Source organism: Drosophila bipectinata, chromosome 3R (assembly GCF_030179905.1).
Source record: "Drosophila bipectinata strain 14024-0381.07 chromosome 3R, DbipHiC1v2, whole genome shotgun sequence".
NCBI classification, from domain to species: domain Eukaryota; kingdom Metazoa; phylum Arthropoda; class Insecta; order Diptera; family Drosophilidae; genus Drosophila; species Drosophila bipectinata.
The window spans coordinates 18,555,749-18,577,938 of NC_091739.1; the positions used below are offsets into that span (position 1 = coordinate 18,555,749).

General features: G+C 41.8%; 3 protein-coding genes across 7 annotated transcripts; 1 reads left to right on the forward strand and 2 right to left on the reverse strand.

Moving 5' to 3' along the window:
• Positions 1-4,305: 4,305 nt before the first annotated feature.
• On the forward strand, positions 4,306-10,344 carry yrt (erythrocyte membrane protein band 4.1-like yurt). 5 transcript variants are annotated; one of them, XM_070280728.1, is made up of 11 exons: positions 4,308-5,223; positions 5,770-5,917; positions 5,985-6,161; positions 6,216-7,290; positions 7,346-7,480; positions 7,615-7,734; positions 7,796-7,950; positions 8,008-8,165; positions 8,340-8,945; positions 9,364-9,594; positions 9,661-10,344. In XM_070280728.1, the coding sequence occupies exons 1-10, from the start codon at positions 5,002-5,004 to the stop codon at positions 9,547-9,549; spliced, it is 2,982 nt and encodes a 993-aa protein (XP_070136829.1). In that variant the 5' UTR covers positions 4,308-5,001; the 3' UTR covers positions 9,550-9,594; positions 9,661-10,344. The 5 variants fall into 5 exon arrangements, with proteins under 5 accessions (XP_070136830.1, XP_017104701.2, XP_070136829.1 ...); XM_017249211.3 differs by having other exon boundaries at positions 9,364-10,344; XM_017249212.3 differs by lacking the exon at positions 7,615-7,734 and having other exon boundaries at positions 4,307-5,223; positions 9,364-10,344.
• An 817-nt stretch (positions 10,345-11,161) lies between these two features.
• Positions 11,162-13,229, reverse strand: Act87E (Actin 87E). The gene is made up of 2 exons (XM_017249013.3): positions 13,134-13,229; positions 11,162-12,666 (listed from the first exon to the last, which is right to left on the reverse strand). The coding sequence occupies exon 2, from the start codon at positions 12,643-12,645 to the stop codon at positions 11,515-11,517; it is 1,131 nt and encodes a 376-aa protein (XP_017104502.1). The 5' UTR covers positions 12,646-12,666; positions 13,134-13,229; the 3' UTR covers positions 11,162-11,514.
• Positions 13,230-16,327: 3,098 nt separating this feature from the next.
• Positions 16,328-19,259, reverse strand: Ir87a (Ionotropic receptor 87a). The gene is made up of 4 exons (XM_017248674.2): positions 18,398-19,259; positions 17,485-17,974; positions 16,899-17,421; positions 16,328-16,840 (listed from the first exon to the last, which is right to left on the reverse strand). The coding sequence occupies exons 1-4, from the start codon at positions 19,257-19,259 to the stop codon at positions 16,328-16,330; spliced, it is 2,388 nt and encodes a 795-aa protein (XP_017104163.2).
• Between the last annotated feature and the right edge of the window lie 2,931 nt (positions 19,260-22,190).

Here is a 22,190-nt window from a genome sequence, read left to right on the forward strand (position 1 = left end):
CGTGGAAAATCTTATACAAGGCAGCGCAATCTGCAGGATTGCAGCGCCACAAAGCTCTTAAAGTAATTAGTGGCATAAATTAAATCCCCCACCTCCAGTCCAGCCCTCCCTGTCCAGCTAGCCCGAAAAACAACAATGGGCAATTGTTTGAATGACCCTTGTGCCACTTTTAATTGTTGCAATGCTGCGAAACTTTTCGACCTGGCCGGCAAAGGCGAAAGAGTTGCGGGAAAAGGCCTCCAGCGTTTTGTCACCGCTGAGGGGAGGTGCGGAATTTCGCTGGGAAAATAGGGGGGAAATGGGGAGCGATTTCCACGGAGGACGCTCCACAAACGCACTGCAACAAAAGCGACCGACCGCGGGGCATAAATAACTTTTTTTATGCGTTTCATATGGGGTTTTTATATGGACAGAAGGTCGACGCACAAGCCCCACAAAAATGCGCACAAAATGGAGAAGAAAGTTGACACTTTTTAAATTGAATATAAAATAAAATAAATTGTGCGTAATTTAAAATATCACCCCAAAGAACAGCGAATTTTTCATTTGCCAGAGGCGCAATGTAAGCCTAATTACTTTCCCTTTTTTTAAAAGAGACCCAGGATTGTGAGTAAAATATGGTGAAATTGATTTTCATTTGCCTTTTATGCATACATTTTTGGAGAAAGAAAAAGTTGTGTTAGCCCGTAAAATTTAATTTTTAATCAATTATACATATCACAGCAAAGTCTGTGTTATTCAATTAGTTAATAGTTAAAATAAAACCCTCATGGTTTACTTTTTCTTGTTTCTTTTTCAGCCACAAGGGAGTTCTAAGTGAGGTGCAAACTAGTGCAACATTGATTTCCAATTGATTTTGGCTTTTGTCGCCTTTCTGTCATAAAAATACTCATCGAAAATTACATGCCAAAATAAAACAAGCTGTTGACTTGCCAAATAGCCGTGAAATATTCCCCCAGGGCGTAGGTGAGCAGGTAACGGCAATCGCATCGTTTTCCCGGAGAATTCGCTGAGACAACAAATGTCGACCACCCACCCAGCCACCACCCCCAGCCAGTCGCAGCTGGCACGCCCCTTTTGGCCCCCATTTGCTGGTCGCTGTAGTATCCGCCGTATCTGTCTCCGGACGGTAACGAGCCCTGGTCATGGAGTCCAAAAAGTGGGCGGGATATCGGCAGAAGCTGGACCTGTAACTGGAGTAGTCGGAATTGGAGACAGAGACGGAGTCGGAGGCTGAATGCCAGGATATCGTAAAGCGACACACAATCACACATAAAATTTTACAACACGAGGATGTTTTTTATTGCACTCATCCCGCGTGCCAGCTCCCTGAATGTCCTTGTCCTGCTCCTCGGCCCCAATCGAAGCAACTTAAGTAGCCAATTACTGAAAAACTTCGAATTCCTTACTATGAATTTACCCTGTCCCCAGGACCGTCCCCCAATGTCGATGGCTGGCCGCTCGTTTTGTTGTGTTTTGTTTATTTTTTTTTATTTGATTTTTGTTGGCCGTACTGGGCCGATGCAATATTTTTAACCCGGCAAGGGTTTGTTAGTGCGCCCATCAGGTGAGTAAACAACCAAACATTTTTCTATTTAATTAAAATTAATTTACCTTTTGGCTGTTCGAACAGTGTCGCTGATTTATGGATGGAAACCAATAAATTTGCACAGAGCTTCTGATTCAGATTCGGGCTCGGATTCAGATGCTGAGCCGTGAGCCATTTAAATCACGAGCTGTGCTGTGGTTTTAATTAAAAGGAATTTATTTTCCACTCAACTGCAGATAAGTGCGCAGACAGTTGGAGCGTAGCAGCAGCATCCGCAGACGTCCATATAAATATAATAGTTTACCTTTGGCTTTGCCGTAGCTTTTGCTTGTGCCTCAGCCTCTGCCTCTGCACCAACCAGCTCCATCCCCGCACCACTGCACTGCGAGCTGTGAGCCCCACCGCACCACATGCACCACACACTCACTTAAACGGACACAAATATTTGCCCACCTCGTATTACATACCCACGACTTGCCATTATCGTTAAGACAATACAAATGCCACAGCTGGCACGGGGAAAAATATTTTAGCACGAAGCTACATTAAAAGGGTGTATATGTAATTATTGATTTTTTGTAAGATTTTTTAACATATTTACACACTTAAATAATTAAGTTGAAAATTGTATAGCACTTCTTTTCTGTAAAGCACTTCTTTCTCTATAGTTGAAATTAACAACTATAATATTTGGAACTATGTGATTGTTAGTTTATGCTACCTTGTGATGGAATTTTAGTTTGAATTTTAGACTATTGAATAATTTAAAGATTATAACATAAATATCTGAAAAATGTTTGTTTTTTAATATACATATGTAGTTTTTCCCTAAAACCGTATTATCATATGAATTTAAAACTTATTTGTCCAGCTAAGCTTATCGTGTTTATTCTTCTGCCAAACTAATTTATAAAAATGAAACAAAACAATAAGAACGGAGTATTAACTTAATTTGAGTTTAATATTCTTTTAATAGCCATTTTTTATTTCCTGTGCACATGCGTTGCCCAGACTGATGTATTCACATGTATGCGTGTGGCCATAACCCTTTGCAAACATGTCTATTTTGGTCAATGGCAATAGCAACGAAAACCATTTGTTAATTGTTGGCACACCCCTGAGGCAGAGGCAGGGAAAATCGAGACGGGACCTGGATCTCGAGTATATAGGACAGGGGATAGGATCGGAATCTGAGGTCTTTGGCCGCCTGTCATAATTACGGAACAGGCTGCTCAAGTTGCCGCAGCTGGCACCTAAGACGTTGGCCAAAGACCTGCATCGTCGCCTGTCTAGTTATTATTATGGATGGGGATAGCAGCCCCTGCACCACACAATTCCCCTGTCCGCCCCACGCATCCTCTGACACCCCTTTTAGGCCCCAAAGTGATGCCACTGGCCAATTCTATCGATGCCGACCACATATCGGGTTTCCATATTAGCCAGTAATTAATCATGCGCCTCGTTATAACGGCCATTTGGGTAATTACAGCCCCCGGATCTCGAATGCTTTCGATAAAAATGTAAATGCATATCAGGCTCCATTTGAGCCTGAGCCTGGGAGAGCAAAATTAATGGCCAATAAGCGAAAATGAATCATGCAATTGGTGCTCAATGGCTTCAACTTTTCGGGAATGTTGTAAAGCCCTCGGCTCCCAAAAAACCGAACAGAACCTCTCGAGGGCCCACTAAAACCCCGATATAAACACAGCCCGCAGCCAAGATGTTAAAGCCCCCGAAATCGCCACCCAGTCACCCCTGCAGTATCCAGGGCCTACTACACACAGGAAATCGTCGGCGATAAATCTCCCATTTACCTTTAAACTCGAAATACGACTACCAATGGCGGCGCCTTCTCCTGGCGGCCAGGAGGGTCGGTAGTGGAAAGGGAGTGGACACTGTTACGTTACGGCCTTAAATCCACTAACAAATAAAGGAATAAATTGCCCATAAAAAGGATTTTGCAAATGCCGGCTGCAACTACGGAACCCACTTGTGTTTCCTATTTTACAGTTATTGTGCACTTCTTTCTAGTTTAGTTCCTTGTACTAAACTTAAAGCAATCCGCGACCACAAATGCCAACAAGTTTGTTGTGCTCTTCTACTGTCTGCCAAAAATGTGAACTTTTTATGATTTAAGCCCTGGCCATAAGACCCAATGAAAACAATTTATTTTTTGGATTTGACAATGCTTGTAGAAGCTCCACTTTATAAAAAAATGTGATTTTTGGAAATATTTCAAATTGAAATAAATGATGCTTGATGCTAATGATGCTTTCAAAACTTTTTTATAGCTTCTCTTATTTTTTAAATTGTTTAAAATGCACGACTTTTATATAAATATTTGGTATTAGATGAATTTATGTTTAAAAAAAACTATGCCAGAACTAAACAGGTTTCAATACGAACAAATTCAAAATTATATTTAAAAAGCATTTACATTTACGGTAAGCAAAAAACGATATTGCTCTTAGCCGAGATAACAACCCAGCTAAAACAAGACCAAAATACCAAAACTATTTTACAGTCTCAGAACTAAATCAACTAAAGTTTCCCTTAAGAAAACATTTATTCCCATAATCAAAGACCAAATTATTGATTTAAAATAGTAAAAAATAAGACATTTTATTAAATAATACCAACATAAAAACTTAATGACACAGGGCGACTTTGGATAGCACAGGGTGACTGCTAACTGCTTGTCAGCTGATTCCTCCTGGAGAAGACCAACCAGTATTTTCTTGGTATTTTCCGGACGCTCAACAACATCAACAACTCAACATTCTAAAATAAATTAAATCACACAAGTGCGCTTAAATAATTTCAAATTAATTAAATATCAGTAAATAAACAGTATCGGATTAAATGAAGTATCAAAAGGGCAGAAAAACGAGCGACGAGAACGTGACCGAAATTATTCCAGAAGAAAACGACTCGCGGAACGGGAACGCGAACGTGTTTTGGTGGCCAGTTTTTTCCCCTACTTTTATTTGTGTGCAAAACTAGCTGGGATTTGTGATATTTTGGGGGGGAAAAGTGCAGCGGCTGCACCCAGTTTTGGCTGCAACTTTAATTCAACTTCCAATCCCGGTTCCTGCCAACTAAAAAAGACAGTAAAAAAATTAAAATAAAAGCCACCGAGGCCACCAAACGGGGGCGTCTCTTGCTAGTGTTCGTCTTTCTCAGTGTGTGCGCGTGTGTTGTCTGTGTGTGTGTGTGGTTTAGTGTGCGTGTTAGCCAGAACAAGTTGCAGTACAGGTGCGACTGTGTGCGTGTGCTGGATGTCTGCGGTGCTCTTTTTTATTTTCCCAGCCCAGCACCACCAGCACACAGGTGAAATATCGGTGCAGCGCGCGCTGCCTTGGCAACAACAATAAAGATACACCACCACCACCACCACCCTACAACAACAAAAAAGGTGGAAGTAAAAGATACAAAGTAGTAAGCCAGCGAAAATGCTGCGTTTTTTAAGCCGTCGCAAGGTGCGCAACACTTATGCGGATAATGTTAGAGGGGGCGGCGGCGGAGGTGGTGCCCCGATGGGCGGTGGCGTCGGCGGTGCTGGAGCCTTGGCCAGCGGGTCACAGATTAAGCCGCAGCGCATTGTGGTCAACAAGAACAAGATCGACTGCCGCGTCATTCTGCTGGACAACACTGACCTTTCCATCGAATTATCGGTAAGCACTGTCCCAATATTGAATTACATTACCCAATTCCGACCCTCACTTTACTTCGCTGGTATCGGTATCTCTGGTCTCTGGCCGTTTGCCTTAGCAGCCATAAATTGTGATTGTTTGAACGCAAACAGAATCGGGTTAATGGGTAGACGGGTGAATCTGAAGTCACCAGACAAAATAGAGATACGAATGGTTCCATTAGGGTGGCTCACCAGCAGTTATTTCACCAGTAGGAGTTTCAATGGAGTTTCTATTAAAATATAACTACAACGAAAGGCTTGAGTAACAATCGCTATAGCCATAAATATGTATATTTCCCATTCGCATAGTTTTGTCAGCTTATCTAACTCCACTGAACCACTGAACCACCCTGGTGGAGACACTCCATTGCATGGATTGCCTCACCTCGTGTGATAAAGTAAGCAAATTGCTACTGATCAGCACATAATTTAACCGGCTAAGCGAACGTGATTAGTTCAGGGTCGCTTTGATTTACACTTGCCCCCCAACCGGAGAGTATTAATTTTCACGAGTTTGCATTCTCAGAAAAAGGCACTGGGCAGCTTCCTATACGAGCAGGTCTTCTACGCTCTGGATATAATAGAAAAGGATTACTTCGGGCTGCAGTTCACGGATGCCAATCATGTGAAGCACTGGCTGGACCCCACTAAGCCGATTAAGAAGCAAGTCAAAAGTGAGTATATTTTTAGAATCGGCAATAAAGTATAAGTGCAGGTGTTAATCAATTTTATTACTTACAGTCGGACCTCCCTACACATTCCGTTTGAAGGTGAAGTTCTACTCTTCCGAACCGAACACACTCCGGGAAGAGCTTACTCGCTACCTGTTCTTCCTGCAACTGAAGCAGGACCTGCTGGAGGGAAGGCTGGACTGCCCGGATGACAAATCCACAGAACTCTGTGCCCTGGCCCTGCAATGTAAGTGATAATTGAAAATTACCTTCCGTATGTTACATTTCATCTCATCCACAGCTGAGCTGGGCGACTTTGACGACCAAGTACACTCGGCGGCCACCGTCTCGGAGTTTCGCTTTGTGCCAGAGCAAACAGAGGATTTGGAAATATCCATTCTGGAGGAGTACAAGACCTGCCGCGGCCTTACTCCGGCTCAAGCAGAGACTGCGTTCCTGAACAAGGCCAAGTGGCTGGATATGTACGGCGTGGACATGCACACGGTGCTGGGAAAAGATGGCTGCGAGTACCACCTGGGACTAACACCCACTGGTATACTGGTCTTTGAGCGGGATCAGAAAATAGGACTGTTCTTCTGGCCGAAAATAAGCAAGCTTGACTTTAAGAAAAAGAAGCTCACTCTCATCGTGATCGAAGACGATGATGAGGGCCGGGAGCAAGAGCACACATTCGTGTTCCGTCTCTACAACGAAAAGGCTTGCAAGCACTTGTGGAAGTGCGCCGTGGAACACCACACGTTCTTCCGGCTTAGGGCACCAGTGAAGGGTCCTTCTGCGCGCCAGAACTTCTTCCGCATGGGCTCCCGCTTCCGGTATTCTGGACGCACTGAGTTCCAGACCACACAGCAGAGTCGGGCCAGGAGAACTGTCCAGTTTGAGCGGCGACCGTCTCAACGGTTCGCCAGCAGGCAATCGCACCTGTTGCGTGAACGGCAGAAGGCCTCCCAGGAGTCTGCTGCTTCCGCTGTGGCTTCCGTTAATGCTCGTGCTGCCGCAGCGGCGGCGGCAGCTGCTGCTTCCTCTCCAGCAGCTTCAATTTTGCCTCCTGTGGCAAGTTCTAAAATATCATCGCCACCTCCAAGCAGCGAGAACAACAACGATGCCTTCGATTCGCTCATTTCCACCGACAACTTTATAACCGTAACCCCTTCACCATCAGTGCTCACCGTAATCCAAAACTCGGCCATTATTGAGCCGGATGCGGCCTGCAGCGGTTCGATCAGTTCCTCTTCCCAAGCAGCAGCTGCCACCTGTGCCTCGCTGGGCCGCAACTCCCTAAAATCCAACTTCAGCAACGAGGATCCGGCCTACAGCAAGATTGGATCCATCGGGAAGGCGGCAGGCTTGACTGTTAGGTAAGAAAGCGTTTATGGTACTCAAACTTCAGTATAAACCTTGCTTGTTATCCAGGTTGGACTCGGAGTACACCCCACCCTATTCCCCGAACTCCACCAAGAACTTTGATGAGACCAATCCTTTCCGAAATGCTACTGCTTCGCATCACGGCAGCTTTGGCAAGGCTTCCATTAGCTCCGGCCAGCTCAGGTAGGTTTTCCGTACGCTAATCAATCCGTTTATTAAATACTTATGGCTTCAACTTCCCCATTGACTAATTCACCTGTTCTGTGTGTTTCTCACCCGTGACTCTTTCTGTGTGTGTTGTCCAAACCATTGTGCAGTGTTAAGAGCGGCTTGTCGGATAAAGATAGAGAGCTAGACTCATTGCTTAAGTCCATTGTCAAAGATCCATCCCCATCAGTGCTAGCCAATGAAGCCATTAACGATGCTAACAGTATCAGGTAGTGTAATCGCCGTCCAGATAATAGAATTGCTTGACCAGAGTGTGTAATTTTCGTACAGAGTGACCATCAACAAGACCTTTGACATGGACCACCATACGGAGACACTGAAGCGCCTCTCGAACACCAACGAGAAGCCCAACAACCAAGTGAAACTGGCCAACGTAAGCACCACGGCCCTGCCGCCCGGCAACATCAAGTGCAATATCCTAAAGGGTAAGCTGTCTTATTCTGTCGTATTCTCGACAAAAAATAAACACTTTAATCCTTTAGCTCGCGTCGAGGAGGAGCTAGGCGCCGGAGGCAATGCTAAGCTCACCAATCAGATGTTCGTGCCCGCCGCCCACCCCAGCACGATGCACTCGAGCAACAGCAACATGAACAGCGGCAGCGACGGACCGGATTCCCTGAACGCCACCTACATATCTGTGGTAAGTAGTCGACCAGCGAACCAGTTTGATCCACAGCATTGCACTCGTTTCATGCCTTCTGTTTGTACGTTTTATTTTCATTTGTTGTCCGCACTTAATGTTTATCCGTGTTTTTGCGTTTGTGTTGTGTCTATGCTATGTGCTCGCTTTACAAAAAAAAAACACACGAAATAGGGAGGCGATAAGCTGACGCTCAGCATACCGGAACAGAAGCCATCGACGGGCAGCAGCACCGCCGCCAGCAGCAGTTCCAGCACATCCAGCACCACGAATGGCAATCCAAACTCATCCTTTAGCAATGCCACCTTTGTGTCCGGATTCAATGCACCACTCACGCCGCCCTCGTCGCTGCCCATCAATTTGAATAATACGGGAGGCGTGTCCACCAGTGTAACCACCATAAGCACGCCCAGCAGCCCCACGGCCAGTGTTAGCACCGCAGCCACGGAAACTCTGGTTCCCACTCTAAGCAACGCTTCGGCAGCCGAAATACTCATTAATGAAATATTCATTAACAACATCATAAACAACAATGCCAACAGCAGCACCACCACTACCACCAGTGGCATTTCCAATGACTCTGCTCCAAAGCCGGCGGGCAGTTCGACGCCCAGTGCCGGCACTCTGCTCTTCTCCACGCTCAGTGAACAGGAGCGTCTGGAGACGCAGAAAACAAACGAACAACTACAGAAACAAAATCTGAATTCGAATCTGAACCTGAATCCGAATCCGAGTCAGAACCAGAATCACAGTGAAGTCGATGCGCCGCCAAGTGAAAAGGTTTGAGCACCAGCACGAGCTTACGTTTACGCTTTCACTGTCTGTCTCTAAACTGGCCTACAACTATTACTAATTCTATTTAAAGTCTCTGCAGATGCGTTAGTTTTTTTCTTGACGACCTCTTTTATTATAGTATGAGTCATAACTTCCATTTGTCTGTCTTACTTAAATACTTTTAAAATGAAACAATCAATTCTTAAATGCAACAAGTTTTATGATAGAAAATTATAGTTATTCAAAAATGCAAATACTTGTAATATTCTCTAGCCATTCTGCAAAGGTTTATAAACTTCGGTATGCCGTAGTTAACTTGTCTTCTCGTTTTCATTTCAATCTGCACCCCGCACTAACCACCACCTCCAGTCTGTTGGCCCTACCTGACCTCTTGTGTTAATACTCGCTCTGATCTTTGCCACAGAAAAACCCGAGCAATTACCCGGACAACAGCCGCACTCCGTTTCCGTCGAACAGCAGCAATGGAAACAGCAACATGAACAGCAACGAAATGGTATCGCCCTGGCTGGTATCATCGGAGGTGGTTTCGGCCCCCAAGGGACGCGAGCCGACCATCATTCGCAAATCCGTTATTACAACCCAGTTGTAATTATTGTTTAACTGTAACAATCCCTTCTTCGTTTGTAAGCTAAATGTTCGTATTTATATTCACTAGCTATGGAAATCTAGACAGATGTAACGTATTCGTATTTTACCTTAGACAACTTAGACAAGTTTTAAGCATTCCGTGCGCTAGCAACGAAATATCGACAATGTAAGAGAGCAGGTCCAATCAAAAGCAAACTGTCCATAAATGTGCCTTAATGATCTATCTATATATATATTTATATCTCGTACGGTACGAGTCGAGTCGTACATATATCATATACACTTCAATGATATCGAGGAAACGAAATGTGCTAAACCATGTACTTAATAAAAGTATTCATTCCATTAATGTAAGTGTATAGACTGGATTTTTAACGAAAACAAAAATTGAAAACCAACGTGATGATGATGGGCGTTCTGCTTAATGTACTAGGCCTATATTATAGCTAGGAGATGTGAGACAGTTTTATGTGCAGTATTCCCACTAACAACTAACAGACCACTAAGAACAACGAAATTTTCAACTGCAACAACAACCCAATTGACTGAAAGTGTATACAAACAAAATTTAATTGAATGTTACTGTGCGAGTATTTTTGTAATTGTATTGCCCGCAGGGGGTCCTAGAATCAGGTAATGAAAAAAACAAAACAACTGGCTTACCACTCACCCACAAAATGTTAAGTGCAAGCAATCCACTCAATAATTTTTCTCTAAGCAATCATAGGCGATGCTGAAGCATTTAAATGTATAAAATATTCAATAAAAAGTGCATTTATGCACCATGTATACAGAATAGCAAGGAGTTCTTTGGTCTATTTTCGAGTTGGGCAGCCCGTTCCTGGAATCCGAAGGAGGCCCATTTGCCTGCTGCTGAATGCTGTCGTCTGCCTTTCGACTGCTTCCCATTTGCCGACACGATCTTCAAGTATGAAGATCGCTACCAGCCCAGCCCCACACATGTACTTGAAATTCCAAGATATTTTCGCAGCCCCCGAGGTCGTGGCACTGCAATTAAAAAGACAGCCGGCGGTCGCCACAGCCAGCATCGAATGTTGATTCCAAAAAAGTCTCGATCTCTCTCTCTTTATAAACATATTTACAGTGAAACTACAGTGTCTATCAGATAGTCCATCCACATAAGATAAAAAAAGATGTCACTTTCAGAATTTAACATCAAAATAAATAAAATACTTCTAAAATTTTTATGGGTACATGTTGCGTTATTTTTTGAAGAATACTTTACTTTTAGATCTTAGAAAATACACACTTTTCTCGTCCTACAAGATCAGTATAGTTTTTAGACTGCATATTTCTATTTATCGAAGGTTCACTGTAATTTTAGAAACACATTTGTTAATGCCCTCTGGCATATGGATTTGGCGTGTTGTTGTTTTATCTTCGGACCTATTTTTAGTTACCCGACAAGGGGGCAGCTCCTGCCACGGCAATGGGCAAAAATGGTCTTGAAGGCGTCTCTATGGAGATCACTGTACCTTTGGATATGCACTTCATCCTCTGATCCGTTCCAGATTTTCCACATTTGCAGTGGGCGTGAAAAATTTCATAATTTCCTGTCAGCATACTACCCAAAAAATGAAAAGAAATATGCATTCTTTTGTATAATTTAGATTTAATTTAAAGAGGATGCTATTCGATAATTTTATTTTGTTTAAACTTTAAAATTTTGCATTCTTGTGTCTCCTCAACTCCTACATCATCGCCATTCTGCGACACTTCCAATAAATATTTATATAAGTATAATACATGCTGTTACATTGATTCGCGGATCCTTTGGTTTTTTCACGGATGGCAGGGCAGCAAGAGGTTTTAACTTAAAATTAGTCATCTTTAGCATTAGGCTCTAGTTCTTGTTTTTGTTCTTGTTTTGGTTTGATTTGTTGCTGTTGTTGTTGTTGTTGTGTGGTGTGTTGTGGTTTTCAGTGTGGTGCAGTGTTCGAGTCGCTTAGAAGCACTTGCGGTGGACGATGCCGGGGCCGGACTCGTCGTACTCCTGCTTGGAGATCCACATCTGCTGGAAGGTGGACAGGGAGGCCAGGATGGAGCCACCGATCCAGACGGAGTATTTACGCTCTGGTGGGGCAATGATCTTGATCTTGATGGTCGATGGCGCCAAGGCGGTGATCTCCTTCTGCATACGATCAGCAATACCGGGGTACATGGTGGTGCCACCGGACATCACGATGTTAGCGTACAGATCCTTACGGATATCGACATCGCACTTCATGATCGAGTTGTACACGGTCTCATGAATGCCGCAGGATTCCATTCCCAAGAAGGAAGGCTGGAACAGAGACTCGGGGCAACGGAAACGCTCGTTGCCGATGGTGATCACCTGACCGTCGGGAAGCTCGTACGACTTCTCCAGGGAAGTGGAGGCAGCAGCGGTGGCCATCTCCTGCTCGAAGTCCAGGGCGACATAGCACAGTTTCTCCTTGATGTCGCGAACGATTTCACGCTCAGCAGTGGTGGTGAACGAGTAGCCGCGCTCGGTGAGGATCTTCATCAGGTAATCGGTCAGATCGCGACCAGCCAGATCCAGACGCAGGATGGCGTGGGGCAGGGCATAACCTTCATAGATGGGGACAGTGTGGGAGACACCATCACCGGAGTCCAGAACAATACCGGTGGTACGACCGGAAGCGTACAGGGAGAGCACGGCCTGGATGGCGACATACATGGCGGGGGCGTTGAAGGTCTCAAACATGATCTGGGTCATCTTCTCACGGTTGGCCTTGGGGTTGAGGGGAGCCTCAGTCAGGAGGACGGGGTGCTCCTCGGGGGCGACGCGCAGCTCGTTGTAGAAAGTGTGGTGCCAGATCTTCTCCATATCGTCCCAGTTGGTGATGATGCCGTGCTCAATGGGGTACTTCAGGGTGAGGATACCACGCTTGCTCTGGGCCTCATCGCCCACATAGGAGTCCTTCTGTCCCATGCCGACCATCACGCCCTGATGACGGGGACGGCCCACAATGGAGGGGAAGACAGCGCGGGGCGCGTCATCGCCGGCGAAACCAGCCTTGCACATACCGGATCCATTGTCCACGACCAATGCGGCAACCTCGTCGTCACACATCTTGGCTACTGGCTGTTTTTACTGCAAACAACAACAACAGAGAGAAGAAAGGACTTAGTTTAATGTCTAGGTGATGTTTCTACTTGGGTGCCGTGTATCCGTGTCACAACTAAATTTTTTTGACTTTATTCGAAAAAGTAGCTTTGCAAAAAATCTAACACTTTCAGTATTAATATCCGTTCCATTATCAAGAGCGGTAATTTGTTCCAAATTGGTTAGGATATTTAAAAAAGTTTTTATTCCTCCTTGGAAAGTTTCTCGAAAAGGATCAGAATTTCGAAGGTTTATATTTTGTATATCTTTCTTTTAGTTTTGAAATTTTATTCAATTAATTTATGGTTTTTTATCTTAAATTTGCCTTAGAAAACTTATGTTTTGAACTAGTACTTTTAAAAAGAGTGGTTTTTGAAAAACTCTGACACTGTACACTTGGGAAAGTATCTTCCTTTCTTTTCAGGATGAGTCACTTGGAATTGTTGGATACTAACCGTTAAGACGAAGAAAAACTAGAAATCCAAATCAACACTTTCGCTGTAGAACTGCGAGTGGTCGCTGGACCGAGATGCGCTAATATTTATACCATTTGGACGACCCTCAGTCGGTTTAGATATTTTCCGCACCCATACAGCCGCAGAAGCATCTCACACGCGAGGAATCTCTCAGAAACACATGTGTATTGCAGCACATGGATGGATGCACATTGCGCCGATGGGGGGGAAAATCTGAATTTCTTTTAAAAATAATTTGTTTTCATTGGATTTTTGTTTTTGGATTTCTGTTCTGTTCAGTTCATAATTTTCGAGATGATACACTTAGCATAAAGTTTAAACAACATTTTTCTCTATTAAACTAGTTATTCGATTTTTTTTAATAAAAAAGAAATATTAAATACTTCATAGATAGTTTCCAGAAAATAAGAAGTCATTTTTCATCAATTTTCTTTAAAAGTTCCCAGATAACATTTTAATATTTATTTCATACTATTTTCCATCTTATTTTATTAAGCGCCATTTAATCTCTGTGTAATAGGGGATCATTAAACCCATGAACTGAGCCCTTTGAAACCCTTTGTTGTAGGGACTAGGCTACATAGATTATACATATATGTAGATATTATGGATAGTTTAAACATTTCTCTCAGTGCAGCGTCTGAGAAGAGGACGCCAGGGTAAACAACAGTGCCATTGCTCACCCACAGACATGAAGAAACCCAGACAGACACAGATCCTCCGGATCAGAGCATCCTCATCGTAGGCGTAGCATTCGCTCTCCATATGTATCTTTATTTGTATCTGTATCTGCAGCTGCGGATGTTTCTGTATCTGTATCCGAGTGTGTGAGTGCCGTGTTCGTTTTTTGTTTTGTCTAATTTTTAATCAACATTTGCACGTTGGTCCAATCCATACATGGTTGGGATGGAAATCTCTCAGCGATGATGAGAACGCACTCGCAATTAGAAATAAGAATTTCAAAACAAAACCAAAATTAAATATCGCCGCATTCTCTCGGCAATAATTTGCTGGGTGTGGGCTGGTTTTGTTGGGTGGGTGGGTGGTTGGTTGGGTGTGCTGGCTAGTTAGGGACTCGGAACTCATAAAAACACAAGTCGAAAATTGTTAATAGAGCGCGTATTGCATTTATAGATTCGCCAGCTTGTGGCCCGCAAAAACCGAAATCAATTAAAACTGCTTCAACTTATTTGCCCATTAATATTTCGTGGGCTATGCTTTTAGTTTTTTCTTTTTTTTCGACCAAATTCTCATTAATCATAAACGAGATCATTAAAATTCATTCAGTTAATGATCAAAATTTTAATTGACTTATATGGTGTTTAGGGAATTTTTAAAAATAATAACAAAAAAATGGAAAACATGCGTTTGTTGTTTACACAATTCTCTCAGTTTTTAAGAGTGTTTGTGCGAGTGGGTGGGTTGGAAAAATTTGTTTGTGAGATGGAAATCGAAGGAAAAAGCAAAAATAAACGTGCGCTCTCACGTTTTTGCAAGAGATTCTTTGACGCTTACGCGCAGAAACGTATCTAGAGTATGGAATTCTATTTTTAATTAGAAGAACTCACAAATTTCATATATTTAATTTTAGATAAATATGCGATTGGCCAGTTATCGCAGGTGAGGAAACGACATTTCTCAATAAGGCTAATTGGATACTCTGTGGGAAAAGAAATATAGGGTACTATCCTTTTTTTATTAAAGGTGTGGGTCTTTTATACATATGAGGATTAAGGGTATAATATTATTTATAGTTTGAAACATTGGCATTGGTAAAAAATAAAAAATGTCATTATAGTATTTTTAGTAGACATTCATTCACCTCATTTCCTCACTATCATCAAACTATGAGTAGACGGCCAGCTTTCCACAACGCCTTGTTGGGCATCATTTACGTATCATTCATTCAGTCAACCGCAGCGCTTAGTTGGCCAGCAACAATATAAAAATACAATCTGTGCATATATATATGTAGTACATATCTATACGTTATCGCCTGTGTATTTTCAACAACATTCTATTCGGCCCACATTAGCTGGCTAGCAGCTGATTGAATTGTGTTGGCCAACAACAAAAAATCTGCCAATTTGATGATACTGCAACAAATGTGCTGCCCAAGAATATTATTTATAAAAATTTATGAAAGCCATATATATTTGGGATTCGGTTGGGGCAGCAGCAGCAGCAGGCCAGAAAATTGAAAGAACCGCACAGAAAGCTAACTAACAAACAGGCCTGGTCGGCACATTGGGCCACCACCTTTTAAGGATGCGCCAGGCGACTGAGGCGAATGCCGACGACAGCTTGACGTTGGCGGCGTGCGCGCTTGTTCACTTTTCTGACAACCGGGTCCGGGTACCGGGTGACGGGTGGAGGCACGGGTACGGATCCGGGTCCCGGTTAGGGGGTACGGGTGCGGATTTAAATACGGGAGGCTGGGGAGCAGACGTGCATTCCACGCTGTATTGCAATTCTGTATTTTTAAATCGAATAAAGTGCCAAGAAAATATTAATATATATGCATATATTTAAGTATCTGTTGGGTCCAAATCTTAGCATCTTCAAAATTTAATTTTTATTTAATGCTTTTAATGCAATACATCCATTTGGATTCACATTCAGGGATTATGATTAAGATAAAATAACACAATAATCAATAACACAGAAGGAAAGGACATTTCAGGCGAAAGGTTTCTGAAGTGATAGTTTTGTAAATTAAGAACGGATTGATTTATTAAAGCTATAATTTTTTCAGATTTTGATGTAGATTTAGAGAAACAATAAAATAAGGTATTATAGAAAGATATATAGTACATATGTATATCTTTGCAACCACTAGCAATCATATATGTAGACTTCGATTGACACTTCGACTGTAGACTTGCACTTTCAAATTTATTTGCATATTGTTCAACAGGGCGTATGCTTTTTGTGGAAATAACTTTATACATTTTTATACCAACTCTTTGTTTAATAAACATATTAAAAGCAAGCGTAATTAATCTAACAATTAGCCTTAGTCAAGTTCTTAGGTTTATAAAGGATTGGTACAGTACTTATAACTAACTATAACATTTTAAAGTTTATAGTATAAAATCATTTTTAATTAACATTTAATCAACTTTTACCTGAAAACGTTATCGTTATATTTTGTGTATGTTTATATTAATTGTTTATATTCTTGTTTTGGTTTTACTGGTCAACTTTTTAAGCAACTTTCTCTTTTTAGCTCTATTGAAGCACTTCACATAAAGGCACTCCATGAAAAACACACAGCTGGCCATTAATAGTAGGCCAAAAGAAAATGCAAACGCTCCTCGGAACTGATCGAAGGTCAGGGCCTTGAAAGGGTCCTCCCTGACGCGTGTGATCTCCTCGTGAATCTTGCGCCGCATGTCCAAGTCTCTGGCCCACTTTTGCATATGACCCGATTCGATAATGTGTTGAATTACGGGGTTAATCTGGTGTAAAAGATGATACTTTCTCGGTAGCAACATGGTCACCTGATAGACGTACAAGGATTCTCTCCGATCGAAGCAATAAAGTCGGTCTCTTTGGATTCGGGGATTGTAAAAGGAATGCTGTCGGGAAACGGCCACCGCAATATGATCATTATGAGCGGCATCATTCAAGCAGTCCACTATGTTATAGCACATCTGGAATTTCTCGCGAATGTACTTGAAAACCTAAAGATGTGGGTTACTAGGTTAGATGAAAAAATAAATTATATGCTGAAACATGTACCTCCCCTTCCTTATTAAAGTGGCGAACGTTTTCGGAAGTGCCCATAATAACCATGCCATGGCTATGAATTTCGTCCAGGGTGTGAATCTGATAGGAGCTGCGTGGGTTGGTCAAGCTGCTAATAAGAAAACTCTGATACGTATTGCTAAAGAAAAATCCCATTAGAAAGGATATGGCGAACAGCTGCCTTAGAGTCAGAGGAAAGTCCTGCATGGGAATGGCCTGATTCAGCAAAATCCCCGTTATCCTCAAACAAATAGAGAAATATCCATTGAGGTTTCGCAAGCGGAATCGGGATACCCGCTGCGCCAGTAGAACCACAATGGAGCAAACAACCACAAACAGTCCCATTAAAAATCCAGCATCAGCATTGAAGGTTTCCACAAAGTTAAAAAATCCATATCGCCGTTTTGCCTTGGCGACACACCAAGTAAGGTCATCTTGGTGATAAGACACTGAGCTGGATACAAATTGGCTAATACTGGGATCCTCGTCGATGCCTCCCACGATCATTTCGATTTCACTAAAGATATTAGATACAGGAATTGGTTTGGATTAAAAGCTTATTACTTAAATCCTTACTTACCCATCAATTAACCGTTGAAAAAGATGATACAAATTGGTGTTTTCCTTTTGCATTTCTATATTTACATGTAAACGTTCGGCTATGGTCTGTACCATTTCATATTCAATCCCGTTGAGCTTAACTTTTGGAGTACTTTCCGTCTCTGTGTCTTCTGCGGGATTGTCATAATCTGCTTCCGGATCTACATAGCTTTCGTCATCCGAGTCCCCATAACTTGAGGTCTCATTGTAATCTTCTCCAGTGCCCACGCCGTAATAATAATCGTCTGTTGTTTCGTCAACTTCGGTGCGAAAAATATATGGCTCCCAGGGACGGAAGGCAGCTGTTAGAGGACATCCACTGAGATCGCGTGGGAATTTGTCCTCAAACTTGGCCCGATAAAACTCTTCTATGATGACTTCTGGCTCTGTAACATTTGAGTTGTCTCTTTTTTCCTCGGATTGGTTTCCCAGATCCTCGCTGGAAATTTCGGTTTTATTGAAAGCTTTATCTAATGTTGAACTCTCATTCTGAGCGCTATTTTGTGCAACGGAAATATCTTCATAGCTATCGTATGTCCCTGAGTATTTCGCAAATACTTTATTGACCAACATACTGTCATGGTTTCTGGGAACAACATTTATTTCCGAGTTTTGATAGTTGTCTGCATAAAAATCTTGTTCATTAGATATATTTTCACTGGAACTCCCTTCGTCTTCAGCTTTGTCTTGAGCATTTTCTTCGCCTTTTTCATTGGGCTTTATTGATTCATAATCATACGGTTTCTGATCTTGTTCATAATCAGGTATAGATTCTTGACTGGTACTCTTGAGATTTTCTTCAGTGGTTACTTCAGTTTCATTACTAATATCCTGGCTTTCTTCACTGGCAATTGCTTCTCCAACTTCACTTTCATTGTAATCTTTTTCCCCACTTTCATTACCATTTTCTGGTATATCTGGTTGATCGTTTTCTGTATCTTCTGAAGCATTTTTGTCTATATTTTCCTGACTGCCATCCTCCTCCTGCTCACCATCACTTCCATCTTCCTCCTGCTCACCATCTTGCTCACCATCGCCATCGTCTTCATCTTCCTCCTCATTTTCATCACCAACATAATCACAGGCATCAAGTAGTTCTACAGAAATTACACGGTTACCACAATTGTTATCCGGATGATACGGAAATACTGACTTTCCATAAAAGAATTCATTTTCCTCGCTCTGGCCTATGATATTCACATTGAAGATCTTCTTGTTCATAAATGTGAGGAGCACCTCAACCATCACATCAGTCATTTCCTCATCCGTTTCCTCCGTGGTGGCCAAGAAGACTACAAACTGGGCCAATGGATTCCAGTTCACCATATTCTTCCAATGCTCATACACCTCATCCAGGTCTTCATCCTCCAGACTTTCCACAATTAAGAAATAGCACTGCGGCTTTTCCTGCATCTGCAATTCCGAGGATGAGAAACTCTCTCTGAAATTAGTAATCAAAAGACTCCATGGATAGCCCTCATACGAGTTCATGCCCCTTAATATTTGGTCTTGCAGATATGGTAGCTGATAATTTCGATTAAAGCAAAGCACCGAACCAGAGAGCCCATCGCCAGACTCAAAGTACTTTCGAAGTAGGGCGAGAATGCAAGCTTCGAGTCCTTTATTTTCGGCGGGCACCTTCATCAAATTAATCCCGAATCCCACAACTCCGGGAGCTGGTTGCAATCCACTTAACAAAAACAAGGCCGCCGCCCAAACGGAGCTCTCCAAAAAACGTTGCTTAGGTGTGGACATGCCGCAAACGACTGACAAGGCCACGCCCATTAACCACGCCCCATTGGGCGGGCAACGCACTCTTACCCCAAGGGACCTACTCCGTTATTATACTGCAATTATGTTAATTTTTCAATCCCTCAACCGTGGCTATGGGGCATGAAATATTTTTCCTATTTTTTTACCAATTCCGCTCGGTTTGTTTGTTTAGGCCTAGTTTTGTAGACCCGTCATAGGCGCTGAAGCTCCGATTGAATTCCGACAAATCTTATCTGTCATCTGCTCCAAGCCAATATGCTACTCTGAAGGTTTCGGTGTCTTTTGGATATAGTTAGAACTGCCAGAGCAGAGTTTTAAAGGCTATACTTGGCTATTTTTACAGGAAATCAAGAAAGCCATATTGAATTGAATACACGAGATAGGGGTGTCTCCTTGACTTTCTAGATACTTTCACAAGAAATCATAAAAAAATGACTTTACTGAATGAATGGCAGACATTTCCTGTACAGCTGATTATTTTTGGCAAGTTTATTGCAACTAGCTTATTTTTGAAATGGACTTCATGCAACACTGTTCAAAACTGGGCCCATTCATTCTCATGGCTCGGTAGAGCTTTACCCATTTGACATTAAAGTTTAAGCCACGCTACCAGCGGGAACAACAAGACTTGACATTTTCGGGCCATAAATAACATCGCACTGAATGTGAAAGAAAAAATTGGTGAATTGAATACAACGCGTGTGCGCCAAAAATAAAAGTAGGCAACTACTACATTAAATGTTGCCGGATTGCAGATTTTTAATCTAGCAAATTGCTCCATCAATTTTTATTTATTCATCGCCTGGCACCGTATTTCAAAAACACACTTGCGCAATTGTTAATCCAAAAATTTACATAAATATGAGATACAGTTCGCTTACAATGTCGCGCCATTTCCTTTTTTTTATCACCTAAAGTCATTAGCAGCATGTTCAAGTAAATAAGTTCTTGCTTTATTTAGTTGAAACGTTCAACTTCCAATTGATTAACCAAGATTGATCAAAACACATTCAAGATAAAATTGTTGCTACAAATATGGATGTTAGTTAAAAATCAATTGAGTAATTTCGCAATGGAACAATTTATTCAAGTTTGACTCGATCTTCATGGCTGTTGGTAAAAGTTCAGCAATTTAGAATTCTGTGTTCATGATCTACAAAATATGTTAAGTATTTTAGATATTCAAAATACATTAACCAGACGAGTCACATTAATTGGTGAATGTTTTTGTTATGTCTGCGTTCTCTTATCTGTTCTTTTATATAATTTAATTTGAATTATGAGAAATGTATATGTATCAGCCAAAATAAAAGCAAAAAACAGTTGACTCGTGGGTATGGTAATTTTTTAAAACATATTTTTTCTTTACCACAATAGAAGCTGTCACCTTTTTTTTGCTCCTAAAAATGGTGTGCTAATGAAAGATCATATTAATTTTAAAAAATTGTATACTCTTTAGAGAAAAAGTATTTGATTTTTTGGGGGAACTCAGACACATTACTCAACATTAGTTTTATGATCTGTTAAAAAGGAATCATTGAATATGGAATCTACTCATTAAGATCCAAATCATACTTTTGCCAATGGCTTAGATACATTTCAATTGTGACTCATTTGAAAAAGGTATTCGAATTTCGTTATGCCTCCAGCTTGAATTTCAGGCAATTTATTGGCTTGACGTTTGAAAACAAAGCCGACATGCATGTCCACCCCTCTCTGTCCATACTCAATAGCAAATCGGTTCAGTTCAGGCGGCTATACTTTGCATTGGCCACAGGCGTCAGACTTGGAGTCAGTTGCAGTACTTTTGGCATGGTGCTGACCTTCGTCAAAATAATAAAAACACTCATACTTACACTAGAAAAACTCCATAGCAATAATAACTTCAATTCCCGGAGTAACTGAAAATTATCATCAATAATTGAAACTAGTGCTTATTTTCAGTGCATTTTGTATTTGGAATAACTGAGTAACTGGTGGCCATATGTACTCCAAAGATTGATTTATTGAGCAAATCGTCGAATAATAACTCCAGCCACAATGAGTTGGTTCGGTAAGTATGATACTTGGATATTATTGGAGGATATTGATAATCTTGAGGTACTCACAATCGCCGGAAAATGAAAGTATGCGCCCCACGAAACAAAACAATTGTGGCTGTATGGTATGTATTTGTATCTGTCTGGGTGGCTGTGGGAAACCGGCTATTGGCACACCTTTTGCGGAGGTGGAGCCTTCAGCCACATTGGCCTAATTGGTTTAATGGTCTGCATTTATGGAGAACCAAAAGCCGAGCACTTAAAGAGGGCCATTAAAAGCGCTTAAAACCCAACGCTGATATCGCGATATTAGTCTATTGAAATGCGGCGGCACTTAGAATGTTTAGCACCAAGGGTCGCCGGCTAAAGCCAAATGGCCCGAAATGTTTACCAAATTCATCAAGACCTTGTCGTCGCACTGACGGAGCCGGTAATGAAACTGTCAACAATGGGCAAATCTACCTCCGACTTTTCGGATTGATTCAATTAAACTCACATTTGTGCGCACAGAATGCGCAAATGAAGCAATTGCACGTTGACGATGACAAGGCATTTGGAGAATGCCATTGGTCTCGGACGGCCAGAAAGCCTCAATTCGAGGCATATTTAAAGTAAATTTCGTAATGGACACAATGTGAGGAGGTACATGTATGATTAGTGGACAATACTGTGAGAAATTAAGATTTTGAAATGATTTTTTTATTTTAATAATTGATTCTGTTTCAATTTTAGACTCTGTTAATAATAAAATATTTATTTTTTCACCACTATTTCTGTATACGTCATTGACGATTAAAATATTTAATTAATATTGCATATGGCAATGTTCTAAAAAATAAAACGAGATTGGCAAGCTTATTTCCATAATCGGATT

Excerpts from the sequence above, each read along its gene's own strand:
- yrt (XM_017249211.3), top strand. The coding sequence starts at position 5,002 with ATGCTGCGTTTTTTAAGCCGTCGCAAGGTGCGCAACACTTATGCGGAT. Across the intron at positions 5,918-5,984 it reads GATTAAGAAGCAAGTCAAAA|TCGGACCTCCCTACACATTC; the intron begins GTGAGTATATTT and ends TATTACTTACAG. Across the intron at positions 7,481-7,614 it reads ATTAGCTCCGGCCAGCTCAG|TGTTAAGAGCGGCTTGTCGG; the intron begins GTAGGTTTTCCG and ends ACCATTGTGCAG.
- Act87E (XM_017249013.3), bottom strand. The coding sequence starts at position 12,645 with ATGTGTGACGACGAGGTTGCCGCATTGGTCGTGGACAATGGATCCGGT.
- Ir87a (XM_017248674.2), bottom strand. The coding sequence starts at position 19,259 with ATGTCCACACCTAAGCAACGTTTTTTGGAGAGCTCCGTTTGGGCGGCG. Across the intron at positions 17,975-18,397 it reads ACCAGAAAATGGTAATGAAA|ATAAAGCTTTCAATAAAACC; the intron begins GTGGGGAAAAAG and ends GTTCAACATTAG. Across the intron at positions 16,841-16,898 it reads ACTTTAATAAGGAAGGGGAG|GTTTTCAAGTACATTCGCGA; the intron begins GTACATGTTTCA and ends CCACATCTTTAG.